This window comes from Caloenas nicobarica, chromosome Z (genome assembly GCF_036013445.1).
Source record: "Caloenas nicobarica isolate bCalNic1 chromosome Z, bCalNic1.hap1, whole genome shotgun sequence".
In the NCBI taxonomy this organism is placed as follows: domain Eukaryota; kingdom Metazoa; phylum Chordata; class Aves; order Columbiformes; family Columbidae; genus Caloenas; species Caloenas nicobarica.
The window spans coordinates 38732328-38754799 of record NC_088284.1 but is presented as its reverse complement, the minus strand read 5'-3'; the positions used below and the strand labels follow the sequence as shown (position 1 = coordinate 38754799).

Genomic DNA, 22472 nt, shown 5'->3' with positions numbered 1-22472 from the left:
TTATTAGTAGAGCTCTACTGAGAGCCAGTGTGGTAGTATCCAAAGCTGTGGCTGTGTATTAGAGGGTTTTGGTCCACTTCAGGTGCTTGCTACTTCTGTTTGGGATTGCTTTAGTCTGTGAGATTTATGTGTATCATTTGTAAATTAACATTGTTTATATGGTTCATTGTATCTACAATTTGATCTTGGCATTGAAGGCTCTCAGGAACAGTGTGATAATGAAATGTAGCTTTATAGTATGTGATGAAAATTAGTGAGGAAATAAGGGTTTGCAACCAAGATGACTGAAGTATCATCTCAGTTACTTTCTTAAAAATACTTATTAAGAAGTTGATGCATTGAGTCATATATAATTATATGCATAATCTGTAGAAATTATTGATTCTTTTTTGTGGGACAGCAAAAAATGTTTCTTCTGTAACAGAAAATGCTGGTCTCTCGTTTGACAAGCAGGTTGAGGATGCTTAATAGGTACTACTGATGAACTCTGAGGAGAGACCACTCTGTTGGACAGACCCCTTTTAATGAGTAATGACTGAAAGATATGAAAAACTCCTGTTGACCGCTGAGCATAACAACTCAAAGGCTTTTTGTAATTCTGCAGGAGAAATTCTACCTCATTTATTTTGGCTCATTGTGCTAGTTACAATTTATGAACTTCACCTTGGGTAAGATTGAAATCTGTTACTCTCTAGTACCATTTACTGAGACTTGCACAATGAGTCTTTGCTCCTAGATGCCTGTATTTTCAAAATAGTCTTCTTCATGTTTATTATTTATACAGCTGTGATCTGAGGTATGATATGAGTTCAGTGGACCACTGATTTTACTTAGAGTAGAATTTGAACGCTGCCTATTCACTGGGTTGTTATTTTTGTTCTTCCGTTTGAATGTTTACTTAATGTGTAAAAATCTCTAACACTATGTTGGTTTGCTGTTTCCTTTATTTGAAAAGTAGTGAGCATGTGTGTATTACGCATGTCTGTTCTGAACAAAAATACTAGTATATTTCTAGGAGTTAAGCCAGTATTATATTATTTATAGAAAATAAAAGCTTAATTTTAAATTTACACCTTGCAAAGATGAGTCATTAAGCCTACCTCAGATATGCTGCTGAAGTTGTGTGTTGCAGCTGTCACAAAGTTGCTCCGTCATTTTCTTTATTAATAAGCAACCTGATTTTGTTAATAAACTAATGCAGGGATCTGTGAAAACCAAAAGCAAGCATCATATTCTGACTATGCTATCTGTCAAACAGAAATACCTGGCCAAATTTTTGTTAGTCATACTACAAAATCTTTCCGGTTATGAAAGAATCAGTTTTATTCTTTAATACAGCTAACGTAAATGTGAATCTGGCAAAGAACCTGTTGTGTCTCATCTGACTGAAGCTGTTCAGGGTTAAGTCCATGAAGCTTGGTTTTACTGTGATAAAACAAATGCATCCTCTCACAATAGGCTCACAAAAAGGCTTTAGATCCTGTCAGGTCACATAACGTGTAATGCTATCTCATGTCACTTGATGTAGCATTTGCCAGGGTGGCTTCATTAGAGCCAGGCAATGAATCATAAGAGGGATCTTCATTGGTAGTTGCCAATTTTTGGATGGCAGTGTGGAGAAGGCACATACCAGTAAATGTTACCTTTAACCGGTTAGAACAGTATGATAATAATCTTATAGACAACACACCTCTGGTGAGTTCACCTAGTGGGTGACTGGGGAGACCAGATTCTTCACAGACCTCTAGGAACTTCCTTTGAGGCTAGGGGAAAACTTAGGGGTTCCTTCCCTTCACGCCCTCCTGATGGAGTACTGTCTTCTCTGCATTGGCATGGACCTCTGCTAAAGCTGGGTTGCAAGCCCCTGCTCACAGCCTGGGAGTCTGCAGCTGTCGAATATTGAGTTTGTTGGTGTCTTGTGAACCCTGGAAGGACTCACAGTTACTTGTGGATTTCAAGGCCTTGCAATATAGAAAGGATGTTCTTGTTCTCTGTTCCTTCCTTACGTGTTGACTTCTGGCCACTGTTTCCCTCACAGCTGTTGGCACTTCAGGGTATAGCTGCTTCAATGCCTCTAATCCTTTTCCAGGGACTAGGTTTTCTTGGGCTTAAATGCCTGAAATCTGGACTCCACCACAAGATTTATCAGACAGATTTCTTTAGCAGGCATTATTGTGTGTATCTGTGACTAAAAAGCAACCAAATCTAAATTACAGCTCTTTGAATATATATTTAATGAGATATGCAAAGATGATGTCATTCCTTCTGTTACTGAGTAATGCATTCTAATTAAAGTAATTGACCTGTACACTAAGCACAGTTACTAACAGCATGCTGCATTCAGTTCATGCTATGTTTATAAATACTGTATTTGGTTATCTTTTGGGCTGCATAAACTCCAGCTGGCACAGTGCTCTACTTTGTTGGCTGATGCACAGACTACTCGCCCCTGTAGCTTCAGTTTTCACTTTATGCAGCTGGTACATCATCCAGTTAGTTGCTTCAGTTGTCTACCCATGTCTTCTGTTTTGGATACAAAATGCTGAATTCTAAAGAAATGCAGTCCTCGTTAGAAAATCTCCCTTTGGAGGGAACCTTTCCTTGAGTTGAGGACAGGTGAAACTTTGTTTTCAGTATCACTAGGACAAACTGTCCTTCTCATTAATCCCTTACTTTTGCTCTGTATTCCCTGTATTTTTGTGGAACATCTTTTGACTAGCCTCAATGACAGCAATAAATTTGCCTGCTTGTTGCTCATAGCTATGATTTTCTCTTTGCTGCCTTCTAATCCCCTCCCTACAAACTGCAAGTCAGATTTGCTGTCAGGTTGTTTATGCCACTGTAGTTGGTGGGACCAGAGGAGCTTTGCCTGTGAAGCTCAGGAATAAAGGATTTAAAGCAGTTAATGCTTTGTGCCTTGCTGAAATGTGGCTTGGCTTCCTATCTGGAATTTTGGAGGTTTAAAATAACCAGGTTTTTGCTAGTACTGAGAAAAGGAGAATGCTTGTGTTTCTCAGTCTGCAGGGTAGGTAAGTATACATAAATTACTGGGAAACCTATTACTATGATTTTAAGTTTGTCGTTAGTAAAGATAACTTCCAGTTCTGGGTGGCATACTTAGGCATGTGCAGCACTCTCCAGGGATTCATCAACATGCTGGTGGTAGCTGTGGGTGAACTTCATAGTTTCCGTAGTTCAGCTACTGACGGTTGCAGAGACCATTAGGAACTGAGGGGTTTTGGCCATTTCATGAAATGTTTTTCAGAGTCAATGGTCTGGAACCTCACATAAGAATGCCTGGAAGTTGTATTTATATCTGCTTAATCTGCTGAGTTAATTGTTTGGTGCTGTCATGATTTAGCCTCAGCTGGCAATTGGAACTATGTGGTCACTCACTCACCTCTCTCCCACCCACAGTGGGATGGGGAAGAGAAATCGGGAAACAAAAGACAAAATTCATGGATTGGGATAAAAACAGTTTAAAAAAACAGCAAAAAAGAGAAGATAAACAATAGCCATAACAACAATGTAAGAATATACAAAGTGAGGGGTACACAATGCAATTGCTCAACATGCAGCAACACCAATGCCCAGCCTGCTCCCGTGTAGCGATCCCCCTGGCAGTGATCATGAGCACTGATCCCAGACCCCACTTTGTGCTCAAAACATGATTGCACCATGCTGTCCATCCTGGAGAAATTGAAGAGCGCCCCAGACTCCAGCGATTCCCCATGCACAACGAGCTCCCCCCAAACAGCGAGTTCCTCTCCCCGGCCAGCCCCCCATTTTACACTGACCATGATGTCACTTGGTCACTAATATCCCTTTCGCTAGTTTGGGTCAGCTGTCCTGCCCGTGTCCCTTCCCATCTTCCTGTGGAAATTAATGCCATCCCAGCTGACCCAGCACAGTTGCATTGTATGCATAGTTTGGTATTAATACTTCGGTGACTTGCACTGTAAAATTGTTCATGCCTCATGCGAAATGTAAGCTAGAGTTTCCTCACCTGTGACTTCATATTATTAGTCCACATAGCTGTCTTTCACCAAATCTTTTCTCTGTAAAAACTGCCCTGTTTTGATGGCGTTCTTCAACATAGGTCAGCAGGGATGACTCAACCACTGACCTCTTTTTATTAGGTCAGTGGTTGTAATGAAGTTCTATTAGTCCTTAAGTAATATTTATCAGTTTCAAGAGTTAGATGTTAACTTTTTTAAAACTCTGCTATTCAATTGAGGGAATGCTATTAGGGAATATGGTCATTTGTTAACTAGTGCCAAAACCACTGTTTCCCTTTATACTTTCTGTGGAAAAATTAGTGCATGAAAACTTCAGAACATAGAATTTATTTTCTATGCTAATGTCTATCTTTGGTGGAGGAGAACTGATCCGTTGATGTTTTATCACACTTTAGTCAAATAGAGACAAAGTTTTCCAAATACTAGTTGTGCAGCGTAACACGTGTCTTTAAAAGAAATCCATTTCTTCCATTGCCTTATCAAGAATTTTCTTTCTGGCACCAGTTTTACTTTTTGTTTTTTAAGTTGAAAGGGGGATTGCAATATCAACCACTGTGTATATGTGTGTGTGTATGCATGTATATAACCAGTTTTAAAACATATTACACATTGAAGACTTCATTGCTTCAGATGACAGCTATAGTGTTGATCACAACTCTGGGGCAACAGCTCTAACATTACTGTTATTTCTCTGTTCTTCTGTAGAATTGTATTATACACACCTGAAACTATTTCAGCTGGATGCATACAGTAATAAAGTACAGAATAAAACTAGCCTCTTTGCATCAAAAATCCTCCTAAGAATTGTTAACTTTAAATGATTTGTGGATGCATGTCTATTTCTAGCTAATAAAGCCTGTGCTTTTCATAGCTATCTGGCAAACTATAATATTTAGATGATGGAAATACAAAATTTCTTCACAGTTGGTTTGCTTTGCATGTTTTGTGGTCTTTTAACATTTATTCCATAACACATTTTGAGCTTTATGTTATTTTTAAATTTATGGCTATATTCCTGAAATTTCAAGTCATATTCATGAAATCTCATTGATTCGCTGATTGTTTATTCCAGTATTGTTAGTGTATGTAACTGCGAAACCATAAACTCTGGTATGTTTGTCTGGCAGATGGTGATTTTGACCAGCAGCTAGTTCATCATATTTTTTTTTTTTTGGATGATGAGTTGCCAGAGGATGTGAGAAGATGTAGATTTACTTGCTTTTGTGAACATTAAGTACTGCAGTCAACTAGGAGCACTCAGTGCAGGCTGTTTTATGTTCTCCTGTTCCAACTTCATGAGCTTACACAGAACTATAGCAAGAGGAGCCTTGTGTGTGTATTAGGGGATCCCTTCCTGTGATGTGGCAATGACAATAAAGGAGGAGAAGTGACCAGGTGCTTCCCTTTCAACTAGAGCAAGTGCTGTACAGACTGAAATTTGATTATTTTTGATTACTTGAAAGTAGTAAAGTGATAGGGTAAGGATTCATAAGATATTTGTATTTTCAGTTAATAATAGCATTATTGATTAATAACAGTGCTCTTGAAATCAGTTGAACAATTAATAGCCGTACATTTACATACCAGCCTGAGGTTTTTGCAGAGTGGAAGCCTTTTCCCTGTTATAAGGTAATGGCATTTAAACTTAATTTTTCAAACATATATATTAATTCTATATTTAGCTTTAAGCTTTCAGAAGTTTGAATTGTTTTTTTAAATCGTCTTTTCTGAAATCAATTCTCCTTGTTTGACATCATCATGACCAGTGTATAGAGGTGTATTAGGATTTAGTGGTGTACAGATACATTCTTTAAGCAAAGCAGGAATTCCTTACTCAATTTCAGGGACCTCTCTATCTGCCTTGCAAAAGCCTTTGTCTAGCTACATTTTCCTTCCACAAAAATCGCTATTGGACACGATCTCAGTGCCTCAGCTTAGGTGCAGTTCATTTAGTCGTCTTCTCTAGAGTACAGTTGACATTCTTGATGATAATTAGGTGAAGTAAAAATCCTATCTTTTTTTCGAAATAAAAATGCTGTTTAGTATGTAATAATTAAAATGTACCATGTCTCTGGAAACATTATTGCTGTCCCCCATTAAGAGGTATTCTACTTCCTTAAAGACCTTTAATACATATTTGTATGTTTGGAAGATTTACTAATAATTTCAAAGATGAAGGTGACATTTCCCTGACATTTCATACACATCTTGAAAAATTGGTCCTCTGAAAGTCTAATTAAAACAGAAAACATACTGCAGAAAACTTAACTGTACGTTCTGTTCTGATAGATAATCATTCAAAAAGAAAGCATAGGGTCAATCATAGTATTCATGCTCCTTTTTTTTTAAAAAAAATTTATTTATACAGTGTTTACTGAAATCTGAGGCTCTCCTAAGTAAAATCTGCCAAAAGCTTTCAGGTTTTTGTCTCCAAGTAGTTCACCCATCTCTTGTTTAATGGTCTTTCTTATTGCTATTTCCATGAACAAAAAAAATTACTTTCTAGACTAATGTGGATGTTCAAGATTCTGGTATATAAGTAATCATATAGATATAAGTAATCACAAGAGCAGAAAACTTTATTTGGAAATAAAGCAAATATTTTTTGATAGCAAGTTAAGTGAATTCCTTGACTCGTTATAAATTCCACATATTATTTCTAACAGTCTTGTTTTTTTAATATTAGTATAATATTGTGTAATTACATTTCTGCAGACCAGATTGTAGTAACAGTGCTTGATTTCACATATACCCATAATGAACTCTGAGTTACCACTCAAAATGCAGTCTAAATGTTCCTGAAGATATCAGGTCACTATTTACTTAGTCGTCAAAACTAGAAAATATGCTAGAAATTTTCAGGAAGGGAGACGAGAATAAGGAAGAAAACATTCTATCGCTGTATACATTGATGTGCACCTGCTTCCCAAATGCTGTAGAACTGCAGAATAATTTAAGCTGGGAGAGATTTCCGGGAGACCTGAGGTCCTGCTTCTTGCTCGGGGCAGGGTCATCTTGGATGTTACATCAGGCTGCACAATGTCTTGCTGCCTAACAGCTCCAGTGATGCACGTTTCTCTGGGGAGACTGTTTCAGTATTTGGTCATTGTCCTCATTGTGAATTTTTTTTTTTTTAGTATCTAGATGGAGTTTTTCTCAATTCAAATTGTCTGTTGCTGCTGATTCTTTTGCTGTATGTGGCATAGAAGAGTCTGTCTCCATGTAATCACTTTGATTTTCATCTCCCTTAATTACAAAATTGAGGTAGGAGAATTCATGAAGGCAAAATAGTGCTCAGATATGTGGAGGAGCTTCTCTAGAATTAGTGAATAAGTGATAGGGCTTTTCAGACTTGAAAAAGTAGACTTAAGAGGAATTTGACAAAGATGTATACGATGTGTTGGGTGACATGGAGAAGGTGAATTTGGAATAATGGTTGTTCACTGTCTCTTCAGAAGCAAGAAGTAGGGGCCATCAGATAACCACAGTTGGCAGATGATTGAAAGCAAACAAACATATTCTTCGAAAACATGCAATTAAGTTGTGCAACTGGTTGCTACAGCAGTGGGTTGTAATAGTTTATGCAGATTCATAAAGCAGCTGAAAGAATTTGTGGAAGAAAAATCCCTCAATGACTTTTGCATGTGGAAACATCACATCTTACACTACCAAGAGAGATCTTATACCACACATTTTCAGAGGACAAATATATGCTCTGAAGAATTGCCATTCTCCTTTTTTTACAGGCCCTTAGGCCACTGGCATGGCCTGGGATGTATCTTTGGCCTGAGAAAATATAACTGTTCTTAAATTTCACACCAGAAAGTCTTGGTTTTGAGGCTGCCTGCTCCAGGTCAGAAGGTGGAACATTCATTTACATCCAGTGCAGTGTTTTACAATATGTATAAGCCAATTACACTTAATTTCTGCTGCTTTGGAAGCTGTTACTTGTGTTTAAAACAGAAAATGTTACTGTACCAAAAAGTGATTTTTGAATAGCTGTGTTGTTTACTTGGTTTTACTGTGTACCTGATATATCTTTAATTAGCTTTGTATGTTTTAGTTTTTAATAAGTCTGTTACATCTTCGTGGATTTGCACAGTTGTGTCTCCCAGTTCTAGATACCTACAACAGCAAGCTAAGAAAATATATATTATTATTCCTGGGAAGTTGCTTTGAAGATAATTTATCTGCTCAGCTTGTATTCAGACAGCAACTCATTCTGTGTGCGAGTGCCATGTTAGTAGTTTAAAATACTCTGTTTTCTTTGGTAAAGATAGCGTGATTCTTTATGTGGTTTTCTAGATGTGGTCTTTCTGAGGTACCCAGTTATGTCATGGATGAGGGGAAAAAAAAAGCCTTTTGAGGTACTAGATTAGTGTTATTTCTGAAATCAAATCATAGACTTCAGAGACATCAGGCATGTTTGACTGTATGTTCAGGTTTTAATAAGAGTCAGCATTTACATCTCCTTTAGTATGTGCTAATAGCTATGAAACAAGCACACAAAGATTTTGTGGTTAGTGTACCTACTCATCAATAGGCAGACCAGAGTTACTGTCTTGGTCTAAGTTTATTACATGGTTTTGGGGCCTCTCCTAGATAATTTTCAGTCTCCACTGCTGAAGTGACTAATGCTGAGGATCATTTTCAGAAAATTATTTTCTTTAAGGCTTCTTTGAAGAATTCCTGATTATAAATCACAAAACTCCATTCCCATGCCAGACTTCTGTAGCCTTCTAAAAGAAAAAAATTTCCTGGCTCTCTCTATTATCTAAATATGAAGTCTTAAGATGAATGTTGTTCTGACATCAGGGAAATTGTATCTTCAAACCAGAAATGAATCTAGCATTCGCTTTACAAATAGGGAGCATCTTAATTGCTCTGGCAGATACTGTCTGGTTTGTCTTTATCTGTAAGTTCATTGAACCTATCATTTGCAATAATTACCAGGAATTACCAGGAATTCTTCCCTTCTGCTCTCATCTTAGAGTTCTTGTACTGTACTGAAATTGTGTTCATTAAAATCTCTGAGGACCAGTTCCCCAGCCAAATCTCAGAAACAGTACTATCATGCTCATCTTTTAGTTACCAGTGATTATATTCTTCTTATTGAAATATCCTTTTTTCTGACAATGTTTTCTCTTTCAGTTGGAGAGTCCTCCTCATAATTTCCTGTGAAGTTTCTCTAATTTAATTTGCAATCCTATATTCAACTTCTGTATCCATGCTGGTGGTTCGTATCTGACTCACTAGGCGGTCTTTCTTTAAATGGCATAATACTGAAGCTTTGATTTATTTATGTCATTTATATGTACATGTTTAGCTAGTGTTTATGGCAATATTCAATATATGCTGCATTGTGCTTTGTCCCTCTTATTGCTAATCTTCTACCTTTTGATCAGTAGAGATAGTGTTATAATTTGCCTATCCCTCAGAAGCATTAATTCTGTTTTATCTTTATCTTAGATCTCTCTCCAGCTTCTTACTTCCTTGCTTTACTAAAAAGAGTACAGTTTATTTTTCTCTTATAATACCATCTAAGATACAGCCATTTTTCTGTACTTATACAGTTAAAAAGCTCATTTGGGCTTTTACGTTATGCAGTTCAGTTTAAACAAAATCTTTTGCCCTATTACTTTGTCTTGCTCGCATTCATTCAAAAAAACATTGTGAATATTATTCTTATGGCCTGTCATTTTGATTGTGTCACACTTCTAGGTGTATGTTATTACTTTTCATGGACTAAGATATGTGGTACTTTTGCCCAGTGACTGAACTGTATGTCTGGCAAAAGGGAGATTTTTGTCCACAAGACCCTAACAGTTGTTGTGCATGACCGTAGAAGATAAATTCTTGTGGACGATCCATTAAAATGAACGGAACCTCATGTTGCACAAGATCCTCCAAAGTGAACAAGCAAACACAGAAGCTTGGCTTTCCATATGTCATGTACAAAGATGCACCTGAGGAAATCCTCAAGCAAAATAGAGAGTGCTTCACTTGTGTTTTTCAACTTGCCTGAACCTTATGCTTCTTTCTGGGTTCTTATGCTTTATTTTTCCTTTCCTCATCTTGTCAGAGGAGAAAAATGGGAAGTAAAATTAAGAGTGCCAGAGTGGTTGTCTTCTGCTGTGACATCTCTTTAAAAGAGCTGAGCTAATTGTTTCAGCTATTAAGAAGGGAAAAAGAGAACTGGGAATGAAGAGGCTGGCTGTGGTGTACACAACTGTGAACAAAGTTTCAGCATTCTTTCTCTTGTGGCAGAAGAATTGTAACACCGCTGGATCCAAAACCAGTTGCTTGTAAAAAAGGACAGAGCGTTCTGACACGCCAGAAGGCTGTGCTGCCATCCAGCGAGATCTGGGCAGGCTGGAGAGTTGGACGGGGAAAAATTTAATGAAATATAACAAGGGAAAATGTAGAGTCTTGCATCTGGGCAGGAACAACCCCAGGTTCCAGTATAGGTTGGGGAACGACCTGTTGGAGAGCAGTGTAGGGGAAAGGGACCTGGGGGTCCTGGTGGACAGCAGGATGACCATGAGCCAGCGCTGTGCCCTTGTGGCCAAGAAGGCCAATGGCATCCTGGGGTGTATTAGAAGCGGGGTGGTTAGTAGGTCGAGAGAGGTTCTCCTCCCCCTCTACTCTGCCCTGGTGAGACCGCATCTGGAATATTGTGTCCATTTCTGGGCCCCTCAGTTCAAGAAGGACAGGGAACTGCTGGAGAGAGTCCAGCGCAGGGCCACGAAGATGCTGAAGGGAGTGGAGCACCTCCCTTATGAGGAAAGGCTGAGGGAGCTGGGTCTCTTTAGCTTGGAGAAGAGGAGACTGAGGGGTGACCTCATTAATGTTTACAAATATATAAAGGGTGGGTGTCACGAGGATAGAGCCAGGCTCTTCTTGGTGACAGCCAACAGTAAGACAAGGGGTAATGAGTTCAAGCTGGAACACGGGAGGTTCCACTTAAATTTGAGAAGAAACTTCTTCATGGTGAGGGTGACAGAACACTGGAACAGGCTGCCCAGGGAGGTTGTGGAGTCTCCTTCTCTGTGGACATTCAAAACCCGCCTGGACGCCTTCCTGTGTAACCTCATCTAGGTGTTCCTGCTCTGGCAGGGGGATTGGACTGGATGATCTTTTGAGGTCCCTTCCAATCCCTAACAACATTCTGTGATTCTGTTCTAATCAGATGGTTTTAAGTAGTTGTTATCAATCAGTTTCTCAATAGAAGAATTATTTATCTTAGTAAATCCTTTTTATATTATATGGAGATAAAAGCAGCAGTGCTTCGCATTATTTACCAAAAAGGATAATGACAAGAAGTCCCACCCATAAAACAGTTGTTTGTGTTCCATATAGAAGTTTATCAATCTTGCACCATTCCAGAGTAAGCAGTTGGATATTCAGCAGTTTTGCTAAGGGTACCTGTCCAATGGATAGAAAATTCATGACCTGTTCTAAGCACCAGTCCAAACTCTAGTAGAGGTTTATTTTAATTAATTCTGGAGAGTGATTAGAAATATAGCTAGTCCTAAAAGGGAAATATCAGTCAATGCATTTTTCATATTGCACATCATATGATGTGCTCTCGTGCCACAGGTGCATTTAAAAACAGTCAAAGAAATAGATTAAAAAATATTCTGTAATGACAGTATATATTTTCATACATATTTAGCTTCTTAATGGTTAACTACAATTTATTCTGCAGTAATTCAGTCATCGCATAAAATATTATAGCCCACAGATTAGTTTTCTTTGTAATGAAATTGGTCTAATATAAAATGAAGGAAGTGACAAATCATACTACCATTTTGCTAATATCTCTGAAAGTAATTCATTTAAACCAAAATGAAACTGAATCAGCTAATATGTTCTAGTAGCTGCACCATGTATGCTAGCAAGTATGCTACTCCATAATGCTCTCTACAACAACCCTGATACAGAACTCCTAATTCTTTCCCAGTGTCCTTCTCGAGTTTGTTAGTCAAATAGTAACATGTATTACAAATTTGTCTGAAGTGTATATAGTGACTACATAGCCAGCATGGTTGTGCTGGTTGATCAAATATCTGATGTTTGTTGGAATTAGTATTTTGTGGAAATACGGCGAACTTTTCTTCCTGAGGACACAGAGAGTCTCTGCTCTCTGTTAGCTTCCTTCAGAAATTTTAAATAACCTAGTATCCTGGGAAAATCCTTTCACATACTAAAACTTTTGCTAAATTATGAGGGCCTTGGCTGAGAGATTAAAAATTTCCTGTGGCAAGGGTGGAGATCACTGATGTGTATTTCACACCACTGATGTGTATTTCCTTTTATTTTGGAAAGCAGACTTCAGGTAACATCCTGACTTAACTAATCAGACTTTACACATACATTTGTAAAAGAAAAAAAAAGTATATGGGCTGTTCTGGTTTGTATTCTTAACACTAGTTGAGAAAAAAAATTATACCTACTGTGCATAAAAATATATCTTCACACTGGTGCATATAGTGATCTCAGTGGAAACTGGTTTCCTGCAGGATGTAATGGGTTCATTTAAGGTGGTCTGCAGGAGGGCAATGGCAAACAAAAACCACAGTAAAAGACCACTGTTGCTGGTCTTCAGTTTTATTCAGGTTGCCCTAAAAATTCTCAAATGGAATAAATAAATTCGGTGTGGGCTACAGTTGTATTTGTCGTGTGTTTGATAATGCCTGCTGTGCAGATTATGAGTCTTCATTGCTGTTAGATACAGAGTAGTTTCAGTATGTCAAAGGGAAAGTGCTATGAAAATACTGAACAGTGTTTATAAATATATTGCAGTTGGAACAGAGCATGTGCTTTCTGAACAAAGCCAAAGTTTATCCCTTAAATCTGCATTTTAATTCTCACTCTATTTAATGAAACTGTTAGCCTCAGTATATCACTTGATGGTGCTTATCAAAGTACACTGGTGGGTCCCAGTCCATGAGTCTTTCTGGTACTTTAGTCAAAAAACTCCCTCTCGTTAAAAATATTATTCACCAAGGAGAAAGTGGCAGATGTAGAACCTTACTTGTAGTTTGGTGTTGTTATTAGATAAGCGTGCTATTAGTGTGAAATAGAAAGACAAAATGCAAATTTGTTTAGGGGCAGTGTAGTGGAATTCATGCATCTTTTGGTAACTTTTTTTTCCTGTCCATATAAGAAATATACATTTTATTGCAGTTACATCTCATGGCTCACTTCTGAAGAGATGTGTGAAATTAATGGATCATTCCATACCCGGCTTGCAAGCAGAATTAGACTCTGTGTCTCTCTATTGTTAATGAGATTTGTGTGTGTAGCCTGTTTAATTAATCAATAGTATAAAAATAAAAGTCAGGACTCAGCACAGAGTTTATTATTATATGAAAATAGTTGGCATGCAGTATTACTTGAGTCCAATAAGAGGGATAAAAATGTTATTGATGGGTAAGTGGATACATAGTTAATGAGTATTTCAGTGACTAATAAGCTCCTTATTAGTGTTCTGATGAGTTGACTGGTTTTTGCACTCTTTTTTCACAGCACACGAATTAAGGCATATTGCAGAGTTTTGCTACCAAAATAAAGAAATTTATTTTACTAAGACAAAGTTTAACTTATATCCTGCAAACTGAATTATATTTGGGAGTAATTTTCAAACATTGGTATATTCAGTGTACAGAACAAATAGATTTTGTTGCTTATTTGGAAGTCCAGTAATAAACTGAAGTGTTATTTTTTGAAATATTCTGTGATGTTAATTTTGAGAGCTGATGGCAAGTCACGGATTAAGAAATATGCAGTCTTTGCACTAAGTCAAGTTATGAGCACCTTGGAATTTACATTGTCTTATAGTGAACTAGAGATGCTTAAAGGCGGTTTCAGTGTTCCAGTTAGAGCCTTCTTCTCACAGCATTTAAAAATCCAGACAGTGGCTGCACCTATGGTTTGTGGTAGTGCCAGAAAACAAATGGATCATATAATTTGCACTGATTGGTACTAGTATTTGCAAGTAGTGTGTTGCTAGAGAAAAATATGTTTAATAAAAGGAAAACAAACAAAAACCAAAACAAACCAACCAAACATATATTAAGTAAGGATAACGTGCATATATATTTTTGAGTTTTACTGTGTGAGCTTTTTTATTATATGGTTTCAAATTTCAGGAGAACTGAGAATGATGTCCTTTGTTTTTAGGGTACAAAAGAATTTCATTTCTCTTTATAGTTAGCAATAGTGCTACTTAAAGTAGCAAGCTATAAGGAATGACAGAATTTGTCAGTGGTTAAATTGATAAGAGTTATCTTAATCCTACTGGTGTAGACACTTTCTGGTTTGTATCACTGGAGGCTCAAGCCCTGTCTTTTATTTAAATAAAATCCAGGAGACTATATTTCATGTTTTCCAGTAATTCAATTATCATACTGATTTGCTTGTTTTCATTGGAGATACTGCTTTTTCTCCTAGGACAAGAAGGACAAAGTCTCAAGATTTGACACCATACGTCATTCCATAGCTGGAATTATAAGGTCTCCAAAATCTGTGTTGGGCTCATCGTCAGTAAGTAGTATCAATAATCTAGTATTATACTACATTCTGTTACTTTTACAGTTTAAGTAGGATTTTTTTTTTCTGCAGCATCATGCATTTCCATCGACATGGACAAAAATTACATTAAAATAATTTTATAAAATCACTGTTCTGATTGATCAGCAGACCTGATAATATAATGGCATAATACTATGTCAGAACAACTCGTTGCACTTAGGCCAAAAAAGATAATTTGTATGTTCTTTGCATCTCCCAAACAGGTGCCATACTTTAGGAGTACTCTCCCCAGTGAGTCTGATTTACTGGAAATGAACTGCATTATCATATTCTGTAGTAGGTCAGATGGTCATTCGTATTTTACCCATTGTTGCAATAATCATATTCCACATACTTGTTAAAAAGGCATCAGTATATAAGCATATTATTACTGCTACTACCACTGCTTCCTCAATTACTGGTACTATTTAAGTAATTAAGCATTATACCTCTTGCTTTGATCCCCATTAAAAATGGTTGTTAGGTATCTCTTACTTCTATTTGGCTTTTGTTCAGATTCTGTAATAGATGGAGAAACATTCTTGTTTCTTTTGCTTTTGTATTATCTCTGTTTGTTTTCAAAAGTTTGCAAGACTAGTTAGAATACTTGAGCACCTACTTAGAAAGGTGTCAGATTTTACTTGGAAACCTTCCTCCTGTGTTTTCCTGAAGTGGAACTTGTGATCATCCCAACCCTCCCAGCAACAACAACAAAAACATAAAAAACAACCAAAAAAAAAAAAACCCCAAACACCCCACAACAAGAAAACCCCAACCAAAAACAAACAAGAAAAACAACCCAAAAAAAGTTGGGCAGAATTCAAAAAACTTTTTAGAACTGTCTTTTAGTTGTGATCTTGTCACGTGAAACATTAGCTTAAAATAGCATTTTTGAGGAAACTTCAGAATTAATTGGCCTTCTATTTATGCTACAGGTTTGGTTCCAAGGACCCAGTAAAGGACCCGGTAAACTTTATTAAGCTATACAATATTCAGAATGTGTGGAAGAGATTACAGTTGCATATATACATGTACATATATGTGTATATACGTGTATACATAGGAAAATTGTACAGTGAAGAAAAAATTGAATAATAAATATGATAATGAAATAAAATTAGAATAGGAAGGCTTTTCTTATGAAAAATGTGAAAGTTGCGTGACAGATTTGAAAAGTAATAGGAGAAATCCTGCTAAAATATTGAAATATCCCTGGAGATAAACAGTCTTTACATTATCATGGTTTTGGGTTTATAAAACTTCTAATTGATGTAAAAATACAACTTTTCATGATAAAAGCATATTAAAAAATATATTGGTCTGACTGCTGTTCTTTGCGTAGGTGAGACATAGCCTTCAGCTTTGCCTATTTGTGTGTATTATACAACTTGTTATAAATTAAAAAAAAAAAAATACTATGTAAAATTGCCTCAGAGAAAAAATTTCAGAAGAAGATCAAGATAGAACATTTAAGATGAAATCAGGGGAAGTCAATGTTAAAATTTCCATTGGCTTTAATTAAAGTGTCATTTAAAATAGCCTGTGTGCCTTATTTTGATTTTAATTCTAATCTATATCCATGGACAATGGTGTAAACCTGTGTGCAGATATATGGTAAGTAGGATTGCTGAAGCCCTGGAATATGTTTGGGAGAAGTAAGATTGGAATTGGGTCAATTGAGGCAGAAAGTAAAATCTGAATACCAAGTGTACTCTGATTACCTATTACTTAAATGAGCTTCAAAGTCAGAATATATAAACCAATCAATTTTCAGTTTTGCTGTGTGTTCTGATTTAGCAATTTTTTGTACATTAGAAAAGCTAACCATGTTTATACAGCTAAAATTTGCTTTACAAATTAATACTTAGGTTTTAATGTAGTCAACTGCTTGGCTTTTTCCTGATAACCGTGCTTATTACTATTTGTATAAACTGGTACTTAAAACTTGTTATCCACCAAAGTATTTGAAGTGATTATAAGTGTATTATAAATTAATAATAACACACATTAAAGAATTTGTCATTTTTTTAAATAGACCAATACAAAAAAGGATCTCAAAGCAGAGTAGTAAAAGTGCAAATACTGATCCTCTGATAAAGAGTAGACTAAAAATATGATGTTAATTACCTGTTTTCATATTATATGTTTTAAGTATATTGAAACTTTAAAAGTAGAGCCATATCTTACTTTAAATATAATACTATTCTGAAAACACCATCCCATATTTAATTGGTGGGAGAAGCTGGATTTTGTGTGTAATTCGATAAAACAAATTTTCATCTGAAGAAAGTCGTAGAGAAACCATATACTTCCAAAAGCAGCCAGGAGTGTACTTTAAGGAGGAGGAGGGCTTGCTTGGGAGGGAAACTGGAAATTCAACAGTGTGAGTTTTTTTCCTTCTGTATGGTTTGGTTAATTGTTTATTTTTAGCTTCCAGTCAAATTAAGAACAAAAATCTTAGAAAAATATTTCTTTATTTAAGCTGTTGAATCACTAAGTGCTTCTGTGTGTACGTACAAATGAGCAAGAAACTGTAAAACATTGAGGCCTAGAAGGCACACTTGTTCTTTCAGGTATCTAATTAGTCGTATTAAGTTGCTTAGTGATATTTGAACTCAGTAAACTTTAAAGTAAAGAGATGGGAAATTAATTTTGTGCAGGTAGCTTTATTTTCTGTCTTCCTTAAATACTAATCTTTCTTGTATTTAAACCATATAATTCTAACTCTGAAATCCAGTAGTAACGTTAGCACTAAGTGGTGTAAACTGAGTTGAAATCAATATTAAAATTATTAGGTATCTTGCCTTTGTACTGTTATTTCAGGGCTTTCAGCTATGTTTTCTTCCATAGCCAGTCAGCGTGAATATTGTATCATACAGAAAATATGTTGGAGGCAGAAGTCTTGTTCATAAAAATAATGCAATTTTAATAATACCCCAAACGTGAATAATTATCGATTGTTTCATCAGAGGAACCACCTTGATTATGATTGCTCCATAGTATATGACAAAAAGTAAAGGTAATGTAAGGTAGGAGACAATCAGCAGAGGATACCATGTGGAATTTTCATTGTTCCATTCTGAAGTAATAAATATTAGTTTAAACAAATGTGAAAGAAGAGGGATGATTTACGTTATTTTCATAAACAATGCTGTAGTTAGCAATGTCTAAAATGTTCTGGTTTTATTCCATAAGCTCTTTCTCTGTCAAAAAGGCTTTTAAGATGTTTTATTCTGGGCGTGATCATGATGGTCTGAACAGTGACTCAGACTTTACTAAGTTCAAACATAAGCAGCTGTTATTATCTGATGACTTCCTCTTTAGTAAGCTATAAAATGAGTTGCATGTCAGATATTTTATGTTTTTTAAACCTTCATTTGTGAAGACCATGAACTAATTTATTGACCCTGAACAGTCCTTTTGTACTTAGGAACATTTCTTCTGGAGAAGAAATGTGTTTCTGCAGCAAAGGCTTTCCCACTCTGAACCCGTTAACATTTCTTGATAGCATAGCAGTGGCCTGGGTTTTCTGGCGAGTCAAACTCGGCATCTTTGAACAATAAATGTTCAAGTAGATAACATTGTCTAACATTTTGAAAGCTTATTTCTTTTCTTTTAGGAATTCCTGAAAGAGAATGGCTTATTTTCATTTAACATTGGTAGGCAGCTCTGATCTGAGATGTATTTAAATTGATGAACCTGAAATATATGACTGCCTTCTTGACCAAACAGTATCCTGGGCTTTTAGTAGTTTTCTCTGCTGATAAACGTAGTACCTTGGAGTACAACTTTTGCTCCTAAAAACTCAACTGTGTACTTTCTGTTCAAGCTGTTCTTATTTCTTACATAGCCCTTCCTAGATCACAGTCTCTAATAGAGCAGAATCTGTAACAGAGCATACTTGCTCTTTCTAGTGATGAGTCTGTTGGTTACAGTGCTGGCCTCAAATCTCATGTCTGAAATTATCCCTGATACAGGCTCAGGGCTCTATATCCCAGTGTTGATATCTGAGAATATGGGGTTCTGTCAGGCTCTTAAATATGTTCTCCAGTTTTCCATCAGGATCCTGGACTAAACTAGACCTCCTTTTGATATATAGCTTAGAAAGGCAGGCAGGAACTGATGGACAAAGGCATTTTTATACCAGAAACTTTACTATGAAAGTGCTAAAGAATTACAGACAGTTGGAAACAAGAAAATCTGAGTAGATTCCCTTCCTTACATCTGCTTATTCCCACACTGACAGTCTGAGATTATTCCTAGTGTTTTATGGCTAGGTAAGTCATCTTTACCTAAATATCTCCCCAGGAAAACTAAATGTATAGATAGCCTCCACCATGCTCATATCTGCACCATGTCAAATTTTTCCCTTACATGCACCAATTGAGTGTTTCCCTTTCCACATCCCCATAGGGGAAATATCATATCATCCTTCATGATACAAAGCAAACCTGGTTTTTATCACAGCAGAGCAGTAGGGGAGGTTAATGCAAGAGTCATGTGCTTTATATCTGTTCAGTTGTACTTAACTGTGGTGTGGGTCTTTGTGCTGTTTTCTGAAATGCATTTCAGCAGGCTTGCCTGGGACACATTCAGGTATCTCTTCAACTCACGAGACAGTATGCACTGTGTTATTTTGTTCAGAGCTTTACCTCTGTGGCAGTGAGGATTACTATGAGCTCTGGCACTAATGATTTGAAATGACATACAGCTTAAGTAAGGGCTTGTCTGTCTAGCCATAACAAATAAATATGAAGTGGTCATTAAACAAAATATAAAGTTTTCCTCCTTTTTTTCTTAATGTAAGCTTGTTAAAATTAATATGTGAAATTGTCATTTACAACTCATTACCTTCTATTTATAGCCAGTAAAAGTAATTCCTTCCAATCTCTTTGCCTTCAAAAACTCTATACTGAAGTCTATAAGCACAATATACCCAGGTGTATATTCTGTGCTACAGCGTGAACACTAGGAAAAATATCTCATAGAGCTATTAATTGATTTGGGGTGCAATTGGTAAATTCTGTGAAAACAGTTTGTCCAATTCAAATGCTTTTAATAAATCAGTTTCTTACATTTTTATGTCTGAGAAGTTTCTGGATAAAGAAATGCTTCATTTTGAATTATTATTAATAGCACGGCAGCATGTGTGAGAAAGAGTTGATCAGTGTGGCTTAGGAAAAATAGCAGGCCAAGCGAAAAATATTACATGGGTTTATGGATGTTTACATAAACTTCTGATTTTAATATATTAGTTATTTAGGTAATAGAAAAGAAATTGATCATGATGCCTTTTGTGTAAATATAAGAGCCTCAATTTTATTTGTTAATAGAAATAAATAATTTAGATACAGAAATTATTGTTGTTTTATCATGCTTTTCTTGTACAAGTAAACTCTAAAAATGATCTGTTATAGTAACATTTTTCTTCAATATTTTTCCAAAGTTCTTTGATGTAATATCAACCACTGAGAAACCACTGGCTGAGCAAGACTGGTATCATGGTGCAATTCCAAGAATAGAAGCCCAGGAGCTGTTAAAACAGCAAGGAGACTTCTTGGTGCGAGAGAGCCACGGGAAACCTGGTGAATATGTCCTTTCTGTGTTTTCAGATGGACAACGGAGACACTTTATCATACAATATGCTGATGTACGTCTCTGATATAGTACTGACTATTCAATGTTAGGAAGTTTATAATTTTAGCTAGACAATGTAGGATCTACATAATTTACTATGGCAAATGGCTTTAGCCTTTATATGAAAATGTGAAAACTATTGGAAATATTTCCGTCAGTGCAGAAATCAGGGTAAAAGGTCATTTTGGGAAACAAAACAAAAATGTGAAGTATGAGGTTATTCAACATCTTTTATCTTATATTGAAAAGCCAAAATATTTCTGTAAATGTTTTGAAATCCAGAGCTTGTTACTAATAATTTGGGCATATACATTTAGTTATTTTGAAATCCATTTTCATATTTGGTGCTCATTAGGCAACTTTGAATTCAGACTTTAAAGATTGCATTGAAACTTCCTGAAAAATTGAAACATTTGTGGAGAAGAAAATAATCTCTGTTGGTTTCTGTACAGTTGGGTGAAGTCCCTGCTGTAGTTGAGATGCTTATGTTCTTTTTAGGCCTATGGCTATTGGTTTGTTCAGTATAACAGGAATGCTTGTGAATGTCGCACAACTTATTTGCTTCTAAGGACCAGAATTACTCCCTTTGCAGCTCTCACTTAGGAAAAATTGGTCATTTTTAACAGTATGTTGTTTTTTGTATGCCTTTATCCAATGTATTTCTTTTTATTCCTCTTAATGGATTACTTTTTTTTAATGTATGTATTTTTCCTTTTCAGAATTTCAAACACATTCAAAATAGGACAGTTCTCATAAGATTATTAAAAATTGTTCTTGAAATGTGACATAGCAGCAAATCATTTTCAGTTTTGATTCAGTAATGCTGCTAAAACATAGCTCAGCCTGTTTTAATAAAATCTCCCTTATACAGAAAAATACTCAAATTTAGTTGCGTAATGATATTTTACACTGAGGGAATTCCTTATCTAAATCTTCAGCTGATGTACCATGCCTGGGGGAAGTCAATATTGTGTACTGGGTTTATTTCTTTTTTAGTGAGAGGCCATGATATTTTTCAAACTTCAAAGAAGCTGGAAGGCTTCTGTAGGATCAGTGATTATGTACACATGTCCAGCTGGAGTTTTCATTATTTTTCCCTTAAATTTTTCCTTGTAGAAGTGAACCTTTACACAAAGTCAGTGGTTTTTTTAATTTTGGTTTTATGACCTTAAGGTATTTTGGTGTGTCAGAGTGCTGAATAAGAAAATAGGAGCAATAAAATTACCTGACATAGACACAGTCTTGTGAGATGCTTGGAGCTCCCTGATCCTGACCCAGCAGAAATAAATTCACATTGGTGTGACTGAAATAATTTTGTGTAAATCATTGAATATGGCAAGTAAATCTTCCAGAAATTTAAACTGGACTTTCAAGTCAGTAAAAAAAGAGTTTGTGTTTTTGGTGGTTTGTTTGTTTGGTTTTTTTTAAACAAATATTACTTTGAGGCCACCCTTGCCTGCAAACGGACTGGTTTTGTATTGGTTTTTATACACATACACACCAAAAAAAAAAGAAAAAATTAAAAAATGTTATGTATTGTTAGGTGACTAGATCTGTCTGCTTGAGAGTTTTCTGCATTTATTGTGGGAAAAGCATTAATTGTAAAAAAAAGGAAAATCTTATTAAGCTCTTAAAAATGAGTTAATAGACAGTTAGACTGGTATGGTCATAAACCAAAAGGGATTGTATTCATGAACATTTTGGTAGGGAAGTTTCAGGAGGATTTAGTGCAAGGAATTTGTTTGTTTACATTAGGATGAAAATTGTGGAGTCAGGTCTTTGTGACTGGTCAAATCACATTATTGGGTCACTGACAGCTCCCCGTATGGAGACAGAATTGGTGTCCATATAAAAGTTTTCTTCTGAATCAAATACTGAAGAGCAGAGTGGGACATATACCTGTTTTAACAGTGGTCCTTTAGTTGCTTAAGTGTTCTCTCTCTGGTTTTACCATTATTTTAAAGGCTAATCTTAGTAAAACTACGTGTGTGATAAAACAGTTCATTGTTCAGCTTTAAGCATCAAAATTCATTGCAGTCATTCAAGGCTACTGTTGTTTTTCACTGCTGCTTTTTTGAGGCTGCGCTATTTTCAAATTGTTTTTTGTTAGTGATTTTAATAAAGGTCAGGATCCCAAGTAAATACACAGAATCAAAGAAAACTGTGTGCCCTGAAAGTCTTATATAGATGGTAGCATATGGGCATGCAGCTGGTTCTGGGATGAGGAAAGGACAGGCAGTA

The 22472-nt window shown here is 36.1% G+C and overlaps 1 protein-coding gene across 2 annotated transcripts in view; it reads left to right on the top strand.

Moving 5' to 3' along the window:
* The window catches only part of FER (FER tyrosine kinase), a 175524-nt gene that overhangs the window by 60856 nt on the left and 92196 nt on the right, over positions 1–22472 (top strand). Inside the window, exons 11-12 of one of the 2 annotated variants that reach the window (XM_065655872.1) lie at positions 14475–14567; positions 20041–20244. In XM_065655872.1, the coding sequence (XP_065511944.1) occupies positions 14475–14567; positions 20041–20244 (297 nt within the window). The remainder of the gene's footprint in view (positions 1–14474; positions 14568–20040; positions 20245–22472) is intronic. The other variant, XM_065655873.1, reaches the window with a different exon arrangement.